General features: G+C 59.0%; 5 protein-coding genes across 5 annotated transcripts; 2 read left to right on the top strand and 3 right to left on the bottom strand.

Annotated features, from left to right (window-relative positions):
- Nucleotides 1-3,345: 3,345 nt before the first annotated feature.
- On the bottom strand, nucleotides 3,346-5,626 carry TRAVEDRAFT_125342 (uncharacterized protein; the record flags this gene model as incomplete). The annotated part of the gene is made up of 10 exons (XM_008041494.1): nucleotides 3,346-3,699; nucleotides 3,755-3,959; nucleotides 4,012-4,118; nucleotides 4,178-4,268; nucleotides 4,329-4,509; nucleotides 4,564-4,622; nucleotides 4,668-4,789; nucleotides 4,850-5,222; nucleotides 5,274-5,426; nucleotides 5,481-5,626. The coding sequence occupies 10 exons, from the start codon at nucleotides 5,624-5,626 to the stop codon at nucleotides 3,346-3,348; spliced, it is 1,791 nt and encodes a 596-aa protein (XP_008039685.1).
- Nucleotides 5,627-7,421: 1,795 nt separating this feature from the next.
- On the top strand, nucleotides 7,422-9,493 carry TRAVEDRAFT_169387 (uncharacterized protein; the record flags this gene model as incomplete). Its single annotated transcript, XM_008041493.1, has 2 exons — nucleotides 7,422-8,484; nucleotides 8,536-9,493. 2 exons carry the CDS (start codon nucleotides 7,422-7,424, stop codon nucleotides 9,156-9,158), a joined length of 1,686 nt encoding a protein of 561 aa, XP_008039684.1. The 3' UTR covers nucleotides 9,159-9,493.
- A 347-nt stretch (nucleotides 9,494-9,840) lies between these two features.
- TRAVEDRAFT_125402 (cytosine-purine permease) lies at nucleotides 9,841-12,205 on the bottom strand (the record flags this gene model as incomplete). Its single annotated transcript, XM_008041492.1, has 10 exons — nucleotides 9,841-10,014; nucleotides 10,071-10,199; nucleotides 10,263-10,343; nucleotides 10,409-10,814; nucleotides 10,873-10,895; nucleotides 10,953-11,195; nucleotides 11,256-11,290; nucleotides 11,354-11,649; nucleotides 11,893-11,996; nucleotides 12,086-12,205. 10 exons carry the CDS (start codon nucleotides 12,203-12,205, stop codon nucleotides 9,841-9,843), a joined length of 1,611 nt encoding a protein of 536 aa, XP_008039683.1.
- Nucleotides 12,206-12,735: 530 nt separating this feature from the next.
- On the bottom strand, nucleotides 12,736-14,079 carry TRAVEDRAFT_150013 (NAD-P-binding protein). The gene is made up of 5 exons (XM_008041491.1): nucleotides 13,817-14,079; nucleotides 13,631-13,760; nucleotides 13,343-13,575; nucleotides 13,228-13,292; nucleotides 12,736-13,167 (listed from the first exon to the last, which is right to left on the bottom strand). The coding sequence occupies exons 1-5, from the start codon at nucleotides 14,025-14,027 to the stop codon at nucleotides 12,997-12,999; spliced, it is 810 nt and encodes a 269-aa protein (XP_008039682.1). The 5' UTR covers nucleotides 14,028-14,079; the 3' UTR covers nucleotides 12,736-12,996.
- Nucleotides 14,080-15,144: 1,065 nt separating this feature from the next.
- TRAVEDRAFT_72599 (uncharacterized protein) lies at nucleotides 15,145-16,774 on the top strand (the record flags this gene model as incomplete). Its single annotated transcript, XM_008041490.1, has 5 exons — nucleotides 15,145-15,356; nucleotides 15,408-15,620; nucleotides 15,677-15,955; nucleotides 16,016-16,100; nucleotides 16,155-16,774. 5 exons carry the CDS (start codon nucleotides 15,145-15,147, stop codon nucleotides 16,650-16,652), a joined length of 1,287 nt encoding a protein of 428 aa, XP_008039681.1. The 3' UTR covers nucleotides 16,653-16,774.
- Between the last annotated feature and the right edge of the window lie 652 nt (nucleotides 16,775-17,426).

Below are 17,426 nucleotides of genomic sequence, written 5' to 3'. Positions count from 1 at the left end.
GGTTGGAGACAATAAGTACTGGCAGTGCAGTTGGATCGGTAAGTAGGACTTTCGGCAGTGGCAGGTGGTGGCTCTCGATGAGTGAATATCGCTGGTGTCCCGGCGCTCATGCCATCGAGGACGCGCGGATGTCGCGCCGCCGCGCGCCCGTCTGGAGGGTGTCAACGTGGATCGTCGATAGCTCACTCAATACTCCATAGAGTCCACATTCTTTTCATATACAGAGTCTCTTTATCGACACGGAGGGCACGGTGCAAAAATCAGAGCGAAATACGAAGGTTGAGTGAAGGTCTCCTCGGGAACCTGAGCCACACGATGTTGGTTCGGCGCGTCGCGTGCACGCGTTCAGCGCGTCGATGCGTGACGGGCCGTACACGGCGAGCCAGGGTGGTGGTGGCGAATTGGGGACTGCTGCAAATTCTCTAGCTCAAGTTAAGACCATCGTGCATGGAACCGGCGCAGTAAACATTAACAGGATCATACAAGTCGTCATTCTGTGCTACAAGAAGGAGGTCGTAACGAAAGCAAGAGAGTAAGGGTACAAACATTGAGCACAGCAGATAGAAATAACCAAACGATACAGCACGTCTAGACCCAAGAATTCCGTCCAGCATACATTGAAGCGACCTGCGCAACATCCAACGATCAAGCCACACCCCACCCCTCGTCGTCTCCGTCCGCTTGCTCTGCGGTGGGAGTACCGGGAGTGTTGTCATCATCGTCCCCAAACGTGAGTATCTTGCCTTTCTTCTTCGCGGCCGCCTGGGCCTTCTTCTGGGCCTTGGTGAGCGGCTTCGTCGGAGCGGGGGCAGGAGCCCCGGAAGGAGCACGAGAGACGGCGGCAGGGGTCGCCGCAGCGGTGGTAGCAGCGCTGCCCTTCTTCCCCTTCTTGCCTTTGGTGACGATGGGGCCCCACTCGTCCTCCATCTTCTTCTGCTCTTCCTCCTCCTTCCGCTTCGCCTCAGCTGCCTCCTCCTCTGCCTTCTTGGCGGCCTCCTCCGCCTCAGCCGCAGCCTTCTTAGCAGCCTCCTCCTCCTCTTCCTTCTTCTTCGCCTCAGCGGCCTCCGCGTCGGCGTTGTTCGCAGCGGCGGTGGCATCCTCCTCAGCTTTGTGAGCATCAGCGACAAGAGCGGCGGCAGCAGCGCCCTCCTCCGCGGTGGTCGCAGCAGCGACGGCGGCGGCGGCCTCTGCTTCAGCCTTCGCCGCTTCCTCCGCTTCCTCCACCGCCTTCTTAGCGGCTTCCGCGGCGTCCTCTTCGGCCTTCTTCGCTGCAGCGCCTGCTTCCTCTTCGGCCTTCTTTGCATCCTCTTCAGCTTGCTTCGCCGCCGCCTCGGCCGCCTGAGCGCGTTCAGCCTCTTCCTCCGCTTCCCTGAGCTTGCGCTCTTCTTCCTCTTTGGCTTTGCGCTCCTCGTCCTCCTTCGCTTTCTTGTCTGCGGCCTCTTTCTTCTTGGCCGCCAACTGCTCCTTCTTCGTCATCTTCTTCGGTGTCTTCTTGGCGGTCTCCTCTTCCTCCTTCTTGCGTGCCTCCTCCTCTGCTTGCTTGCGCTCCTCCTCGGCCTTCCTCGCGGCCTCCGCTTCTTCCTCCTGCCGCTTCTTCTCGGCCTCCTCAGCCTCAACACGCAGGCGCTCCTCCTCCTCACGCTTCACCCGTTCCTCCTCTTCGCGCTTCCGCTGCTCCTCAGCCTCGCGCTCCGCCGCGCCGTTATCCACAGGCGCCGCGGCCGGCGTGCTGCCCCAGCCGAACGACCCAAAGCCGCTCGTGACGTTCCCAAACGTGCTCGCGACGGCCCCGAACCCGCTGGCGGGCTTCCCGAATCCGCCAAACCCAGTCCCAATGCCTCCGCTGAGGCCGAGGTTGGACGTCGCAGGGTTGCCCCAGGACGGCCCGGAGAGGAAGTCGGAGAACATGCCTGCACTGGACGCGGGTGCGGGCTCGGGCACGGGCGTCGTCCAGAGATCTGCCATGGGGGACATGACTCCGGCTGGCGGAGGAGCGTCGAGTTGGTCGGGAGGAGGTGGAACGACGAGCTCGTCGGAGAACGCACCCGGAGGGGCCTGTGTAATATGTTAGATGCTGCAGAGCCGTTAGAGGTTTTGTCGAGAACTTACATGCGTGATCTCCGTAAACAGCGAATCGTGTCGCGAGGGTGTCTCCACAGCAGGAGCAGGCGCGGGTTCCGGCGCAGGGGCAGGAGCAGGTTCGGGTTCGGCCGGGGGTGCGGGCTCTGGTTCAGGCTTGGGTGTCAGTGAGCGGGAGACGACAGCGGGCGTCGCCGCCTTGGGCGTAGGAGCCTTCGAGGCCTTCGGCGTAGCGGCCTTGGACTGACTCTGAGGCGTGGCCGCCTTGGACTGGCTCTGCGGGGTCGGGACCTTGGACGTCGCAGCGGGCGTCGGGGCCTTCGAACCCCACGTCGGTGTCGGAGCCTTAGACGCTGTGGGAGTTGGAATCTTCGACGCGACGGGCGTCGCTGCCTTCGAGGCCGCAGGTGTTGCAGCCTTCGATGCAGCGACCGGGGTCTGTGGTACTGTCGGGACGGCAGGCGGCGTCGGCGCCTTGGAGTGAGCTGGGCTGGCATACGACACACCCGACGGCGTACGGGCCACCATCGGCGGCGTGGGTGCCTTCGAGACCACAGGCGGCGGGGTCGGCGGCTTGGACGCCTCCCTCACAGGCGACGGCGCCTTCGAAATCTCCCTCGGCGTCGCGGGCTTCGTCTCGTGTCTCGGCGTGCTCGCGAACGCGTTGAACGGCGGGTTCTCCGCGAGCGGCGAGGACACGGGCGGGGCGGCCGCGCCCCAAATTGAGTTGAGCGTTTCGCCGAGGCGCGTGCTGCCGCTGCGGCCCGACTCTGCGGAGCGGCCGGAGACGTTGAGCGAGCGGTCGCCCGTACGCATGGGCTCGGGGACGGCGGTCGACGAGCGCGGGGTGTGGCTGGAGGTTGCGGTGGGCTCGCGCGATCGAGCCTTGTCGGTGTGCCGCGAGGTGCTCGAGGAAGTCGAGGTAGTACGCGTGCGCTCCAGCTCGAAGCTGCGTGGCATGGGCTCTGGGACGCGGGCGACCTCGGGGATACGCGGGGACGCCTGCGCGGAGGCGCGCGTGCTTGGTTGGCGTGATGGTACTTGGGAGACGGAGCGGGATGCGTATTTGTCCGACGCAGAAGAGAGAACGGTGACGTTGTCCTCAGGCGAGCTGTCTGGTTCGTCCTCTTCTGCCCGGTGACCGCCTTCATTGTAGACGATTGATGCGGGGCCGCTAAATCGTGCAGCATTAGATCGCGTTCCGATATATGAAAGAACTAAGACACTTACTACTTAGTCCGTCCCTGAAGGAGATCCGACAATCCGTCAGTGAATGCTGCTCAACAAGTTTGACACGAGACCACCCACATTGTCCACCCACTTGATCCTCGCCTTGAACTCCGTCAGCCCAAAGTGGATCTCGATGCTGAACACGATCGTCCAGTACATCTTCTGGTTCCGGCCCTGCTTCGCCTGCGCGCTCCCGGCGAGCGGCGACAGGTCCGCGCGCACGTAGCACAGCGTCGAGAACGCGTCCGACGAGCGGTGGATCCACTTCGGGACCGTGTCGCCGCCGCGGTAACACCACACCTCGACCTCGAACACGGAGAGCGTGGACAGGTTTGTCACCTCGGTGCAGTACTTGCGGCTGAAGACGTTTGACTCCTTCACGCGCACGCTCTGTGAATCAAAGATGTGAGCGATCTCCATAGTAGTATTCGAGACGAGCACGAACCCTGGCGAGAATGCAATCGAATGCATCAGGGAGCAGCTTGGGCCCGGAGGGCATCTCGAACAACCGATGTTTGCGGGCAAGGTGCTCCTCGTCCTTCGGGTCGAACTCGCGCAGGTACTCGACACCGTACATGAACTTGGATATCCGCGCCGAGACATGGTGGTCACAGTAGAATCCGATCGCACCATCTGCAACCGCCTTCGATCTGCAGACGTACTGTCAGCGCTGCCGTCACCGTATACAGGAGTGATACTTACGTCTGTGTGTCAGGCCTGCTGACGGTGATGTGGTAGCGCGAGAGGCGCTCTTGGAGCTGACTGAACAGCCACGGGCTCGCCGCGAATCCACCGACAAGCCAGACAGACTGCGGTGCACCATCAGAACAGCTGAACCATACCGGCGCTAGCGAATTTGAGTGCATACCTTGACGGCCCCGCCGGACGCGTCGATTTGTGTCTTGATCGAGGTCATGGCCGCGTCGATTGACGGCTCGAAGAGCGCGGCGACTTCCGCACTAACAAATGATGTTTCTGTTAGCATACTACTGTCCATACAACCAACAGACAGCGCTCACCCGGTAAGCTTCAGCTGCCCGCCTCGAATCCCGACAGTGAGATCCTTGTCGAGAGGCGATCCGAAGGGTACGAATTGCAACTCCTTGTTGTCGCGGAATAGACGTTTCGTCGTCTCATCGAAACGCTTCGTGATGTGGTCCAGCGCGTCTGACGTGCCATATTTCGAGCTCCTCAGTTTCTCTGTATGTGCTGATTAGTGACTCTAAGAACATGGCGCGTAGCAAGAATGCTCACCCTCAAAGAATGCACGAGCCCTCCGGCTGACGAAGACGGACCCAGCGAACACGCCTATCCTCATACATCAGTACCCGCAGCTTCGGCCGTAGAGAGTCTGCCACTCACAGTCTGGAGGTGCGATTTCCTCGATCACGAGTGGAGAACTCCCGCGAATCGCGTAGGAGCTGATATCTAGCGTGCCGCCTCCAGCGTCCGCAACGATGAACCCGTGTCCTGACGGATTCTACGCCACTTTCAGCGTACCGCCACAAGTCAGTGACCGCGCAGTACTCACCTGCAACACATCCGCGGCAAGCCCATTCAGCACGCACGCGTGCAAACTCGCCTCTCCCTCGGTCACAAACCGTATCCGCGCCCGTCCTTCATCCGTGTCGGGTATCAGCCCGCCGTACACCGCTGCTCTGCGCATCTTCGACTGTTGCGCGCCCTCCCATCCGTTTGGGTGGCTGAGCACGAACTGGGTATCGTTCTCGACCGCATGCCAGAGCGCGGGGCCGTTTGCGTGGGTATCGATAATGAACGAGCGCGTACAGCGGAAGAGATATGAAAGGAAGTCGCCGAAGACGTCGACAGCGGTCTTCCCCAAAGGTAGTGGAGCGAGGCGCATGCCGTTCATCTTGAGCTTCATGCTCTTCGGTCGTAGCCGTAGCTTGAAACTGCGACAAGATTAACATGGCGAGGCGCGGCATAGATAATAGCATGCTTACAGCTCGGCTTTTGTCCACATCTCATCCTCTGCTTCTGCGACGATGGACGCGTTCTCCGCCTCTGCACCGGCGGCCTTCATCTGGCCCTCCCTGTCATAATACATGATGGAGGGTATTTTGGAGTTGCCGGCGACATGTTCTTGTCCAGGGAAACTATTGTGCGAGCGGTAAGATCACAGCAGATTTACCGCAGCATGTATTGCTCACCGGGTGACACCATGGATCTTGGGGACCTCCCCAGGCTCAAGGATGGCGTATGAGACGCCGCTGAAGGTTGTCCCGACATCAAGAGCGAGTACGAGGCTGCGTGTTGTGCCAATGTATGGCTTGCGAGTACCCGAGGCGGGCTTCATGGTGAGCGATCAAGAGAGGGAGATTGCAGCCGGCGGACGGAAAGGGTGATAACGGGTAGATCGGGTCGGTGTGTGGGAGAGGGAGATTATAAGGAAGCCCGGGAGGGCTGGTGGGGGACGGAGGAAAGCAGAGAAAACACGCGGCATGGTGCTAATTGATGTCCTTCCAGGACGGCGTGAACGCTCGGAGACGCTGAATCGACGTTTTCGGGCAAGGCGCGTTGCTTACGTGAGGAACACGCCTCTTAAACGCGGTTGTGGCGTGCCTCCTCCCCCCGCGCGATCATCCGCTGCAGACGCGTTTGGGCAAGCCGCGGACGGCCAGGGCAGCGACGAGTCCTCTTCGAGGGGGATGACGATCACGCCGAGGCCCTCAGCCAGATATCGGCGCATTATCGCTGGGCGATGCTGCTCCGCCATCTTCATTTCGCCAGTAAGAAGTGCATCACATTCAGCACTCTGCGCGGACAGACTTCTGCGCACATCATAGAAGCCTAAAGGCGATGAGTCGATGACGGCAAGAGCCTGCAGGATATCCAGGATCCGGAGTACTCACAACACAGTCATCCGTTTCCTGCTTCTATCACCGCAGCGGCCGTCATGACCCTTATGCTAGCAAGTACTGCAGCGGGCATCGGCGTATCCCAAGGCAGAGTAGGTGGGCATATATAGAGGGACGCTGCATATATGCTGTCGCTGCGGAGATGGTGGCAGGAGGCAACCTGGACGGCGACGCGAACATGGTCCGGGGAAAAGGTGATCGACGCTCGCGACTTCCTGTCAGAATCCTGTCTCCGCATCTCCTGCGGTAAAAATTCGTCTGGGCCCCTGTATCAACTTTAACCTCTCCCCCTTGAGCTCATGTTCTCGAACCTGTCTTTGGCGAGTACGTGGCGAGCTGCACGCGTCGGTAGACCTCGGGAGGCACGCGCGTTCGCAGACCTCCAGCATGTACACCGCTTCTTCCGTCACATTCACATTCAGCTGACATCGGTTTTTCAGCTACCTGCAGCAGACGGGATGCTCCTTGCGACCCTGAATGCGAACTATCATGTATATCATGCAGCGTTCCGATAGGGTCTTCGAAGCCCACGACCACAGCTTCAGGCTTAACTTCGGTAGCCTCGCGCAGCCCGCATATAGGCACGTAGTTTTGTTAGCCTCATTTCAGGCAATCTCGGTGTGAGTTTATACCAGCTCAAGATATATCCAGTATCGGAGTGGTGCGGTATTCTCATCATAACCAGCCTTGAGCATTGGCACGGTGGCGGCAGGATATGCAGCACGCATGCCATCGAAGAAGTCTTGCACATGGGTGTACACACCCTTAACCTACAAATGGCCGCAAGGGTTTCTAGGTAAGCATATGTATGCCATCTCACATCGCGCACCTTTGCTCATCTCATGCCAGGATGCATATATGTATACGTAGCGGCATATCGGGCTCCCTGCAGTCCCAATCGGCTTTTTTTGTCCGCAATGTCTCTTGATTTGTCGAAGTATATCCGTGGATTTGTGGATGTGGCTCACAACCCAGCACTAGCCATCAAGGTATTTCCATCGCACAACGAAGCGGAGAGGCAGGTCAAAAGGGCGGAGACGCCGACAACACGCGTTTATGATCTCCGAGCAAGCGCCGCCACTGAGCTGAGTGACTGCAACCGCGTGCCGAGAAGCTGGTTCCGCACCAACCACGACTGTCTCTCGCCGCGTCTGCTCTGCGCATACATATCAGCTCTTGTCGAGCGCACATCGTAAGTCACACTCTTCCCCCACTCCCATCCACGTCGTCATGATGCGTCTGCAGGTCTCCACCGACACCACCGTCGAGTTCTATACCCTCCGCGGCGGCGGCCCCATCTTATCCGCTGCGCCCCAGTCTGCACACCCTCGCCTCCGCATCCACGCCTCCCCCGAGCTCAGTCCCGTCGCTGACCCGATCGCTAAGCTCACTCGCGAGTGCAGCGCCCTCCGCATCAAGCTGGCCACCGCCGAACGCCGCGAACGCATTTCCCAGTACGGCACACGTACTGCCCCTGCCTCTGCTCGCACACCTCCCCAGCCCCAGCTCGCGCTTGGATTCGAATCAGCTCTGTCTCAGCGCGACCCAGCACGAAGCCACATCCACTCTGAGGTCATGAAGCTCGCCGAGCGCTACAAGGCGCTCGAGAAGACGCTCCGGGAGATGCAGGATAACCTCCGGATGAAGGACCGCGAGATCGAGGCCCTGCGTACGGAGCGCGATCGGCTCATCGCCGAGCGAGACGAGGCTCGCGCGAAGAGCCGCAACGAGAGCGTCGAGCGCGACTACGACGATGGGGGCAGCACGCTCAGTGGGAACGGGCGGGGAGCGGGTGAGCGTTTCTCTCGGAATCGGGACCGGAGCAGGACCAGGAGGCATACACGACGTTCGGATGACGCGCCGCCGGTCCCGCTCGGACCTGCGATGAGTCTGGAGGCGGAACATTACGCGCGTGCACGGAGCATGGACGTCTTCCTGACCAAGACGGACGGCTGGTCCGGTGCGCAGATCATTCAGGCAGTCGACGACCTCAATGCGGAGATCAACCACTTTGCCGCCGCTGCCACCGACTCGTGCACCTTCGCGAAGCGGTCGAGGGCGAAGGCGGGTCTCGGCGTCCCTCCTGAACTGGAGAACTGTACGCCATGGCTCGGCCCTGGGCTGTCGCGGATACTCGCCGTTCGCGACCACGCCCAGGATCCCATCCTTGTCCAGCTCGCACTGCAAGCAAGCATCGCGACATGTTGTGCGCGTTCATTATCGTTATTCTGTGTTGGTTTCCCCTCGAAGCTAGATGCCCTTCTGACTCGTATACTCGCGCATATGCAAACCTCCGGTACGTCTACATCCTTCTATCATCTTGTGCTTTTGTGAACTCGAGACACAGAACCACAAGCTACCTCTTCTCGATGGCGCGCGCTCACTCACCGCTCAATACGCATGCTCTATCCCGGCTTGGAAGAATACGCCGTAACGGAGCTGGTCACGACGATGCTCCGCTGGTCCTCCGCGGTCTTCATCCTCTGCGGCTCCGGCAACGCACCCACCTCTGACTCGTCCCTGCACGCGCAGCTGCGCCGCATAGCCGAAGCCGTATACAAGCTAGCGCGCGTCACCCGCGAAGATATCCTCTCCACGACGTTCGAGGTCCTCGTCGTCGACGGCGGCAACCCGTTCGAGCCGGGCCGCATGCTCAACAAGATGCGCGAAAACGAAAGCGACGAGCACCTCTCGCCGCTCGCGCTCCTCGCAGACGCGGGCCTCGGCACCGGGAACGGCGCGATGCTGAACGGGCATGGACACGGGCACGGGCACGGACATGGCAAGCCGCACCCCGAGGACAGCGGGCGGGTGCTGTGCACGACGGAGCTCGGGCTGCGCTGTCTGACGCGCCGCGACGCGCGCAGCAGCTCGGGCGATCCTGCCGAGGCGGAGGCGTTCGAGAACAGGATGCTGCTGCTCCCGAAGGTCCTCCTCGACTCCGCGATGGACGTGATCGAGCGTGGATGACAGACACGCCCCGCGACCACACGGAACAAGGCCCGTCTCTTTTAGACCGGCGCGGCTGCGACGGTGCGCTTCCCACACCGATATATCGAGGGAGAGGACATCCGGCGCAATAGACTGGGAAGGCCGGTCGAGCCCCGTCCTACTTGGGCAGGGATGTTGGTGCGTGGATGCTCGCTCTGCTTTCGGAACTGCAACTGCTATGACATGTCTGCACGTGTATTCGTATGCTGTCTCCTATCGCACGACCCCGCACATTAAAGACCGCTATTTCTGTAGGTAGGAGCGGGCCCGCACCGGATATGCGGGCGCGGATATTGGCCCGGACTGTAAATACCAACTGTACATTACGAAGTGCCCGCGCATGTAATTTAATTGTACGATCAGGAGAGACACATTATACATATTTGATTAGGTGCGTCAATGACCGCTACAGGATGCTTCCTTCCCCTCCTTGTTACTGTGGGGCCAAGCGGCGTGAACCTTCCTGCGAGCTGTCCGTACAAACTGAACGGGATCATCCCATATAATGATCAATAACGTACAAACGACAAAGCTCCAACCCCAAACATCCTATCCTAAGTACACCTAATGCTACAGAAAGTCTATGTATTGCACACTCAAATGAGCGAGACAACAGCTCGGGAATATTTGTAGGTCTAACAGCAGCGACCGCTTAGTCCGCTTAAGCGACGACCTTAACTTCTTCGTCGACACTCCTCTTCTCCAAATGCGACGAGCCCTCGCTCCGGGACGTGTCCTCCGCCACATCCTCGCTCGTGATCGCCTCGGGGATGAACGTCTCGTGCGCAGGGAACGAGAGCGACAGCACTGTGTACACCACCGACGCGGTGGTGAACTGCATAACAATCATCAGCATCTGGCGTTTGTATGTGAGGAGTGAGCAAGACGCACGCCGAAGAGCCACGCGAAGTTGTAGATCTTCATCGCGCCGCCGACGTTAATCTTTGGGTTGATGGACGAGATCAGCCCCGGCAGGTTGGGCGGGACGGAAACCAGGATGGCTGCGACTGCTCTCCAGTTCTGTATGCCAAGCAGAATATCGTGAGTGCGACGCTTTCAGCTGAGGCTATCTGTAACGCTTACGAAGCCATACGAGTACCGGTACCGTCCATGCGGCTTGTACATGGCGGGCACGTCGACCTTGCCCTTGTGCACGACCCAATACTACACGCAAACCCAAGTCAGCCTTCGTCGCATACCGAGTCAACACTCCGGGGATCGCCACTCACATCCGCAACCATGATCCCCGCAAACGGCCCCAGGAAGACCGTATACCCATTCATGAACGACAAGAAGCCCTGCGCGCTCGCGAGGATCTCCCAGGGACACAGCGCCCAGCCGCCAAGGATCGCACACAACGCCTGCCCGCGGCGGATGTTGATGTAGCGCGGGAAGAGCACGGTCATGTCGTTCGCGGCGGAGAGCGAGTTCGCGGAGATGTTCGTGCCAAGCGTCGCGAGCACGAATGTGAAGGACGCGAAGAACGCGGCCGCGCGGTTGTCCCAGCGGTCGATCAGCTGCAGCGGGTCCCACAGCACCGCGCCGTAGAGCGTCGCGCCCGCGGAGGTCACCGCGATACCGATGAAGCCGACGAGCGTGAATGCGACGGGGATGATGAAGAGCTGGACGTATTGCCTGGCGAACAGAACAGGCGTCAGCACGCATATGGACTGCAGGGGTGGAGTCGGCTCACGCTCTCTCGTTCTTAGCGTAACGCTACATACGAAAACGGTAAACACGGTCTCTGGGCGGCCACGCGATGTGAGTACTCACAGTGAAATCCGGAATGTTGACCGCCAGCGTCGAGTAAATCCCCAACGCGCTGTTCAGCGCGCTCAGCCATGCGTATGACATCGCACTCCCGGAGAGAGTGCTGTGCTGCTGGAAGAGGCCCGTGCTGGACGGCACCTTCACAAATGCCCAGATGAGCATCGCGAGCCATGCGGGCGGAACAACGAAGGCTTTGATAACGAAGAGCCAACGGATCTTCTGCGGAGAGATGAGCATCAAGGGGAACTATCCGCAGCTCGAGTCAGTTTATTTTCCTCTGCGCGTGAAGGAGTGGGTAAAGCGCACCTGGATGAGCCAGTACAAGAAGTAGCACATCATCCCTACACGCACGCGCGCACATCAGACAAACTGCCCGTCTCTTTTCGACAGACAAAACGACTCACCGACAGTTGTGATATGCGAGCTCTCCGGCAGGTCATTGTGCAAGTGCGCGAGGGACGGCCAGATCGCCTTCAGCATCTGGTACACGCACTCCGAGCCCGTGTATGTCTGGATGCCGAACCAAAACATTGAGAGCACGACGCGCGAGACGACGGAGAAGTAGCTGAACCAGAACCCGAACGAGGAGCGGTTCAGCACGGGGAAGCCGACATGCAGACGCGCGCCGATCGTCCCGTTCAGCACCATCACGAGCGAGATGATGATGTGCCCGAGCGCGATTGCGGGGAGCGCCTGGCGCCTGGGGACGTCGGGTCAGCATGTGTGTATGGAGTTGGTGAGGTGAGGGTGGGTTGGGGAGTAACCAGCTCAAGTAAAAGTGAGAGTCGGAAAGATGTGCCGAGTTTCACTATTCTGCCCTTTCGGGTATGCAGAGAAGACGGCCACTCCCGCATTCCCCAAAAAGCACAATAGTAAAAGTCGGGGTATTCTTCCGACTCTTACTCTTACTGGACTCGTATATTCTCGGGGGGATGCGACGTACCAGGAGAGGCCGATTGCGAGCATGCTCGAGGCAAGCTCCCACACCGCGACGTTCGTCGCGTCGGACACCCAGTACGCGATGTAGTTGAATGTCGACCACGTCCTCTATAGCAGACGCGCTGTCAGAGACCGTATTCTCCTACTCTCACTGTGCATGCGGCCACTTGCGCCCGCGTGCAAACGAGAGTACTCACCTCCTTCGGAGGGACAGGGTCCATATCCTTGTTCGACCACCTGCTATTCGGCGCGAACGTAGACGGCGTGGGCTCGAGAACCCATGCCTCCTTGTGCGTATACGCCCGCGCGCTCTGCATCGCAGAAGAGAACCGTGCAGACATCTTGATCGTCGGTCGGTGTTCAAATTCCAATCACCGTGCGGGGTACCGTCGCAGGACCTTGGCGTCGAGGCGGCGTGCAAGTGGCAGCAGACAAGCACTCGAGGCGGAGCGCACGCCCACGCTCGAGGTATATATGCAGGTTATCATGCCCCGGGCCTGGAAAACTTCGCATGCGGGGCGAGAGCTGCCACAGTATGAGTCGCCAAGGCCCCGATGCCGTCTCTGCGAAGTGCGGGGGCGAGTTTGATAAGTCGCTTGCGCTGATAAGCTGCTGGGGCGCCCACACATCGAGATAAGGATAACGTATAGGATAACGTACGGAGCGTTATTTCCGGGTAGGGCGGAACTAGGGAAGGCCGACGGAACCGGTGGCGAAAGGGCTGACAGGAGTGCAAAACATACCTAGGAAGCGAATGTTGAGTAGAATTTAAGCAACAAGCACTGAGCTTACCATGGGTAAGGCACGATGCCATTGGGGTTCCTGGGAATTCACACCCTCAACACATCGGAATGAAAAGCATTCCAGACGATAGACAGATGTGCACCAACCAAGCCACTAGTATACACGTTTACAAACGAACGCTTCTAAGACAGAACATTGCCACCGATAAGTGTTCCCTAAATGCACACGAGAGCGCGGATGATAGACGCAGGCACGCCGGCCCCGTCCCTGCTCGCCGGACGCCTCTATCCATCCAGGCGAGACCCTGTTTGTGTCACACAACAAGCCGGACGCCGTTCCATGGCAACCTTAAGTTTCGAGTTCTTTAGAGCGACGCGCCGCCGCAGGTCTTGATCGTCTGGCCCGTGATGTACTCGCCCTCGTCCGAGACGAGGAAGGAGACGAGCTTCGCGACGTCCTCGGGCTCCTGGATACGCCCGAGCTTGATGTCCTGCTTGACGCGCTTCGCCTTGGCCTCTCCCACGGAGATGCCCTCCTATGAACCGTAAAAGCGCGGTAAGTAAACGGTGACATACACGCTAGATAGGGCACGTACGATCGCCGCTAGCTCGCGGTCAATGTGGTCCCACATAGGGGTGTCGACAATACCGGGGCCGTACGCTGCAATAATGTAAACACAAGCGGAGTTAGCGGGTTACATGCGAGCTGACCGTTGACACGGATGCCGTGCTCGGCCCACTCCTTCGCGGCCGCCTCGGTGAAGCCACGAACGGCGAACTTGGTTGCACCATACGGCGCGAGGTTCTCGGCGGTACGGTAGGACGCGATGGAACCAGCGCCGATGATGCGTCCGCCGGTACCCTGCTTGACCATCTGCTTCGCGGCAAGGATGTGGGTGTTCATGAGACCGAGCACGTTAATGCGGACCTCGTTCTCGATAAACCTGTTTAGCGTTCATGAGTACATGTCTGGACCCAACAGACGAGGGAATGACGTACTCGGGTGTGCACTCAAGCAGAGGCTTCACCTGCGTGACGCCGGCGTTGGACACGCTGACGAAGAGACGGGGGCCGAGCTTCTCGACCGTCTCGGCAATGGCAGCCTCAATCTGCTTAGGCTGCCTAACATCTATAAATTAATCGTAAGCAGGTGTACTGGTCCAGTGTATGGATATTTAAGCATACCGGCGAAGACACCAATGGCCTGGCGGCCGTACGCCTTGATCTCTTCAATCACCCCATCGAGCTTGGCCTTTGCGGGCTCAATGTCAGCGATGGAAATGTCGTAGCCGTCGCGCGCGAGGCGCATCGCGATGGCACGGCCGATGCCTTGGCTGCCACCGGTGATGAACGCGATGCGGTTCAAAGAGGCTTTGACGGGAGAGAGGTTGGCCATCGCTGGGGCTCTGGTGGGGGGCTTAGGATGCGGTTTTGGGGGATGCGATGCGGGGTTGGGGGATGCGTCGGCCGCGATGGTCCCTCCGCCTTTTGAGGGCGTGCTGGGACGGACCTGGGCCGGACCGCCATCATGAGAAAGAGAGGGCGGCGGGGGATGTACGCTGGCGGACCGGGGAGGTACGAGGGGGCGAAGTCATGGGATGGTCGTTGTACGCGATCAAGAGGTCATTTCCCTCCCCAGACTCGCCTCTTGTGTTCTCGCGCCCCGCGGGGTAGGCGTGGTCCGACGCCCGATTCGGAGCTTCGGGCCTGATCGTCACATACCGCGTCGCATAACGCTCACGTGGAGACAGGACGCGAGGCAGCGCGCACGCGAGCTCGCCGATGCTACATAACAGAGCGCGCCGTCTTCGAGGTCGTGGGCATCAGCTTCCATCAGGCTGCATGACGGCCACACAAGAAGGTTGAGAACTCACCACACTAATACCACATGAGCGTGGCAGAGAATATGGCAGCGGGAATGGCTGTTGAGCGTCACGGCTGAATATATGCGCTCGGTTTGCCGTGTCGTGCGTCGTGCTAACAGCGACCATGAGTTCCGGGTACAGTTTCCTTTGATAACTACAAACGAAACATCATAGCGGGGAGATGTAGAGGCAGAGAGACGAGGTATGAGGTAGAGGATAGGGAGAGAGGGCGAAGGAGAGGATGAGAGTCGCGAAGAGCGCGCTGCGCCAAGGACGTTCTGCAACCACGGGCGCTTAGGGCCTACATGCACTTGGCCGCCCGCTGCATCCAAATAACGCGTTTTGACGAAACGGCCTTCTCTCTTCCGATCCGCTGATGCACCTGTGAACGTGTTATCACTCTGGAGCTTGCTACATAGCCTACCGGCCATCTGGCTATCCAAAGCAAACCCTGCCTTTTGCTGATGCTAGTACTAGTCATTTTCCTTAGACAGTGTTTCATTCACTCCAGAGTAGAGTTCTTCTCTCTTCCCGCTTTACGTCTAAGGCACGTTAGAAGCTGCTCAAGCTTCAAACCTAACTGATATTTCAAGCCGTGCGCCCTCTTCTCTCCTCCCACCACCATCAACCCAGGTCTTTTCTGCCAGCATGCAATCCCACAAACCCAAGCACTGGCCATTTGACACCCGGCTTCCGGAGAACTCTGAGGAAGAACGGTTCGCAGAAAGGACCATCGCCAGCATAACACGTTTGATTGCCAAGCGAAGGCAGGAAAAGCATGCGGCAAAAACACACTGCACCTTTTGCGGCAAAGATGCCGACGACGCCCGGGGTCCCCTCAGGAGATGCATGCGCTGCAGGTGCGTCAAATTCGTTCTAGTTGTACAGGACAAAATTAATCATCGTCGCAGAGCGGCGCACTACTGCGATCGAAACTGCCAGGTCTCGGATTATCAGGCTCGTCACAAAGACGAGTGTGTTAATTTTGTGCACCCACCTACCACGGACGGATTCCTCACGAAGCCCATCGCCGGCGAGCGGTACCCCCCACAACCCGTCTTCGCGCACTCGCACTCGGATAGTGTTGGCTGTTGGGTCACCGTTGAAGGCTGTATCGATTGCAAGTGCGTCGAGTTGACTGCGCAATACCGCTCCAAGTTCTGACCGTATGAACCCGCAGCTTGCGGCCCCTGATAGACCCTCTCGATGTGGCCACTCCGCTCGACAGCCGCAAAAAGCATTTCGAAGAGGAAGCCGGCCGACGGACTATCCGCACTCACAAAGCTCTTGACCTCAACTTGCTCGATCTGCGTGTCCTCGTGCAGAACCGGCGCACGGACAAGACGCCTATACTCGTGTATGGCGCGCGCGCACAAGCTGAGGCCCTGCCTCCCATGGCCTTCCATGTGCTGCGGGGGGAGGCGGAGGGCGAGAACATCAATAATTTCATTCAGAATGGGTGGGTTGCGGCTGGACATGCCTCTTCAACGGTGCAGTGACTGATCTGTATGTACGACAGAATGCGTCGTGTGGTTATGGGCGTCGCAAAGGACATTTGGGACAAAACGCCCCGTGTTAGAATCTGCTCCATCAACGGCGCCGAGGTGAGCCATTGGCCGTTAATTTTATTTGTCTGTTCTTCAACATAGTCCGCCCAGTTCAAAAGAGGCACACGTAGGCCGGTAAACATCAAGGACACCAAAGAGGCCACCATCCTCCTCCACCCAGGAGAATATGTGATCCTGCACCTCCAGTTCCGCGTCGGCGACGGCCAGACGGTCACGAAAGACTGGCAGGCCCTCAGTACGCTCAAGACTGTCTTCATCCCTTGGGTGCTCTGGAATGGCATCTCCACGCCTGCAGCGCCTGCCAGTCCCGATGACGTACATCTGGTGCGGGCCTCGTTCGACCAGCGCAGGGTGCGCGCATACTTCGCGGATTTCATCGAGCATGGCCAGGACGCGTTCGTACGGAGCCACTTCGGTGACGTGTATGCGGATTTGTTGCGGATTGCGGACGAGGGGGCGGAACGAGAGGGCGAGGCAATTTTTGCAGAGACCGCAAGAGGAGAGGACGCAGGTGAGATTGCGCAGATGCTGAGGGAGATGGGAATGGACGACCTCGCGGACAAACTCGTACGCGCATCGCGGCAGTGACCGCGACTCAGTCCTGTCTGCGCTGCGCCTGTGGGCCGAATGCGAGAGACAATCTGCTTGTCGTACAGGGACTGCGTCTCCAGAGATGCGCAATGCCTACGTGGAAGGAATGAACGTACGGTATCGGACAGTGTAACATAGGTAGGTAGTGCTCTTGTGTCATCGTCAAGGTTGTCACTGAACCTGCTTTTGCCTGCCAGATCCTTCAGCTCCCTTAGGTTTATCATTGTAGGTTGAACGTCTAGGCGGAGCCCCCAAGTTTCGGAGACACAGACGACGAGGATGGACCATCGAGTTAGGCCTGATGGCCGTCACGTACCACGTCGTATCACATCCACGTGAAGGGAGACGCGAGATAGTAGTCTCCCATTCGTGTTTGCCAGGGGTAGTCCCTCTTCCAAGTACGTCCAAGGCACCGCAGAAGCTACTTAAGTGTCAAACCTAACTATATATCAGGCGTTGGGTGCTGCGCACGCCCTCTTCCGTCCTCCCACCACTATCGGCCCCAGTCTTCTCTGCCAGCATGCCACCCGGCGGACGTAGGAACCGGTATCCCCAGCTGACGACCCCCGAGGGGAGACAGTTCATGGCTACCGTCGATACCGGCTTCGCCAGCATACGACGCAAGCTCAACAAGCAAAAACAGGAATACCACATGGCAAAGACACACTGCACCTTTTGCGGCAAAGACGCCGACAACGGTCCCCTCAAGAGCTGCTCGCTGTGCAAGTGCGTCGCATTTGTTCCACCTTATACACGTAAAATAATCAATCG

The sequence above is a fragment of the Trametes versicolor genome, assembly GCF_000271585.1.
Source record: "Trametes versicolor FP-101664 SS1 unplaced genomic scaffold TRAVEscaffold_7, whole genome shotgun sequence".
Lineage (NCBI taxonomy): Eukaryota > Fungi > Basidiomycota > Agaricomycetes > Polyporales > Polyporaceae > Trametes > Trametes versicolor.
This window is presented reverse-complemented; position numbering and strand designations above follow the sequence as displayed.

What these genes read in the sequence shown, in the direction of transcription:
- TRAVEDRAFT_150013 (XM_008041491.1), bottom strand. Translation starts at nt 14,027, where the DNA reads ATGGCCAACCTCTCTCCCGTCAAAGCCTCTTTGAACCGCATCGCGTTC. An exon ending in GCACGGCATCCGTGTCAACG is followed by an intron (nt 13,293 to 13,342) that starts GTCAGCTCGCAT and finishes ACATTATTGCAG; the next exon opens with CGTACGGCCCCGGTATTGTC. An exon ending in ACCGCGAGCTAGCGGCGATC is followed by an intron (nt 13,168 to 13,227) that starts GTACGTGCCCTA and finishes TACGGTTCATAG; the next exon opens with GAGGGCATCTCCGTGGGAGA.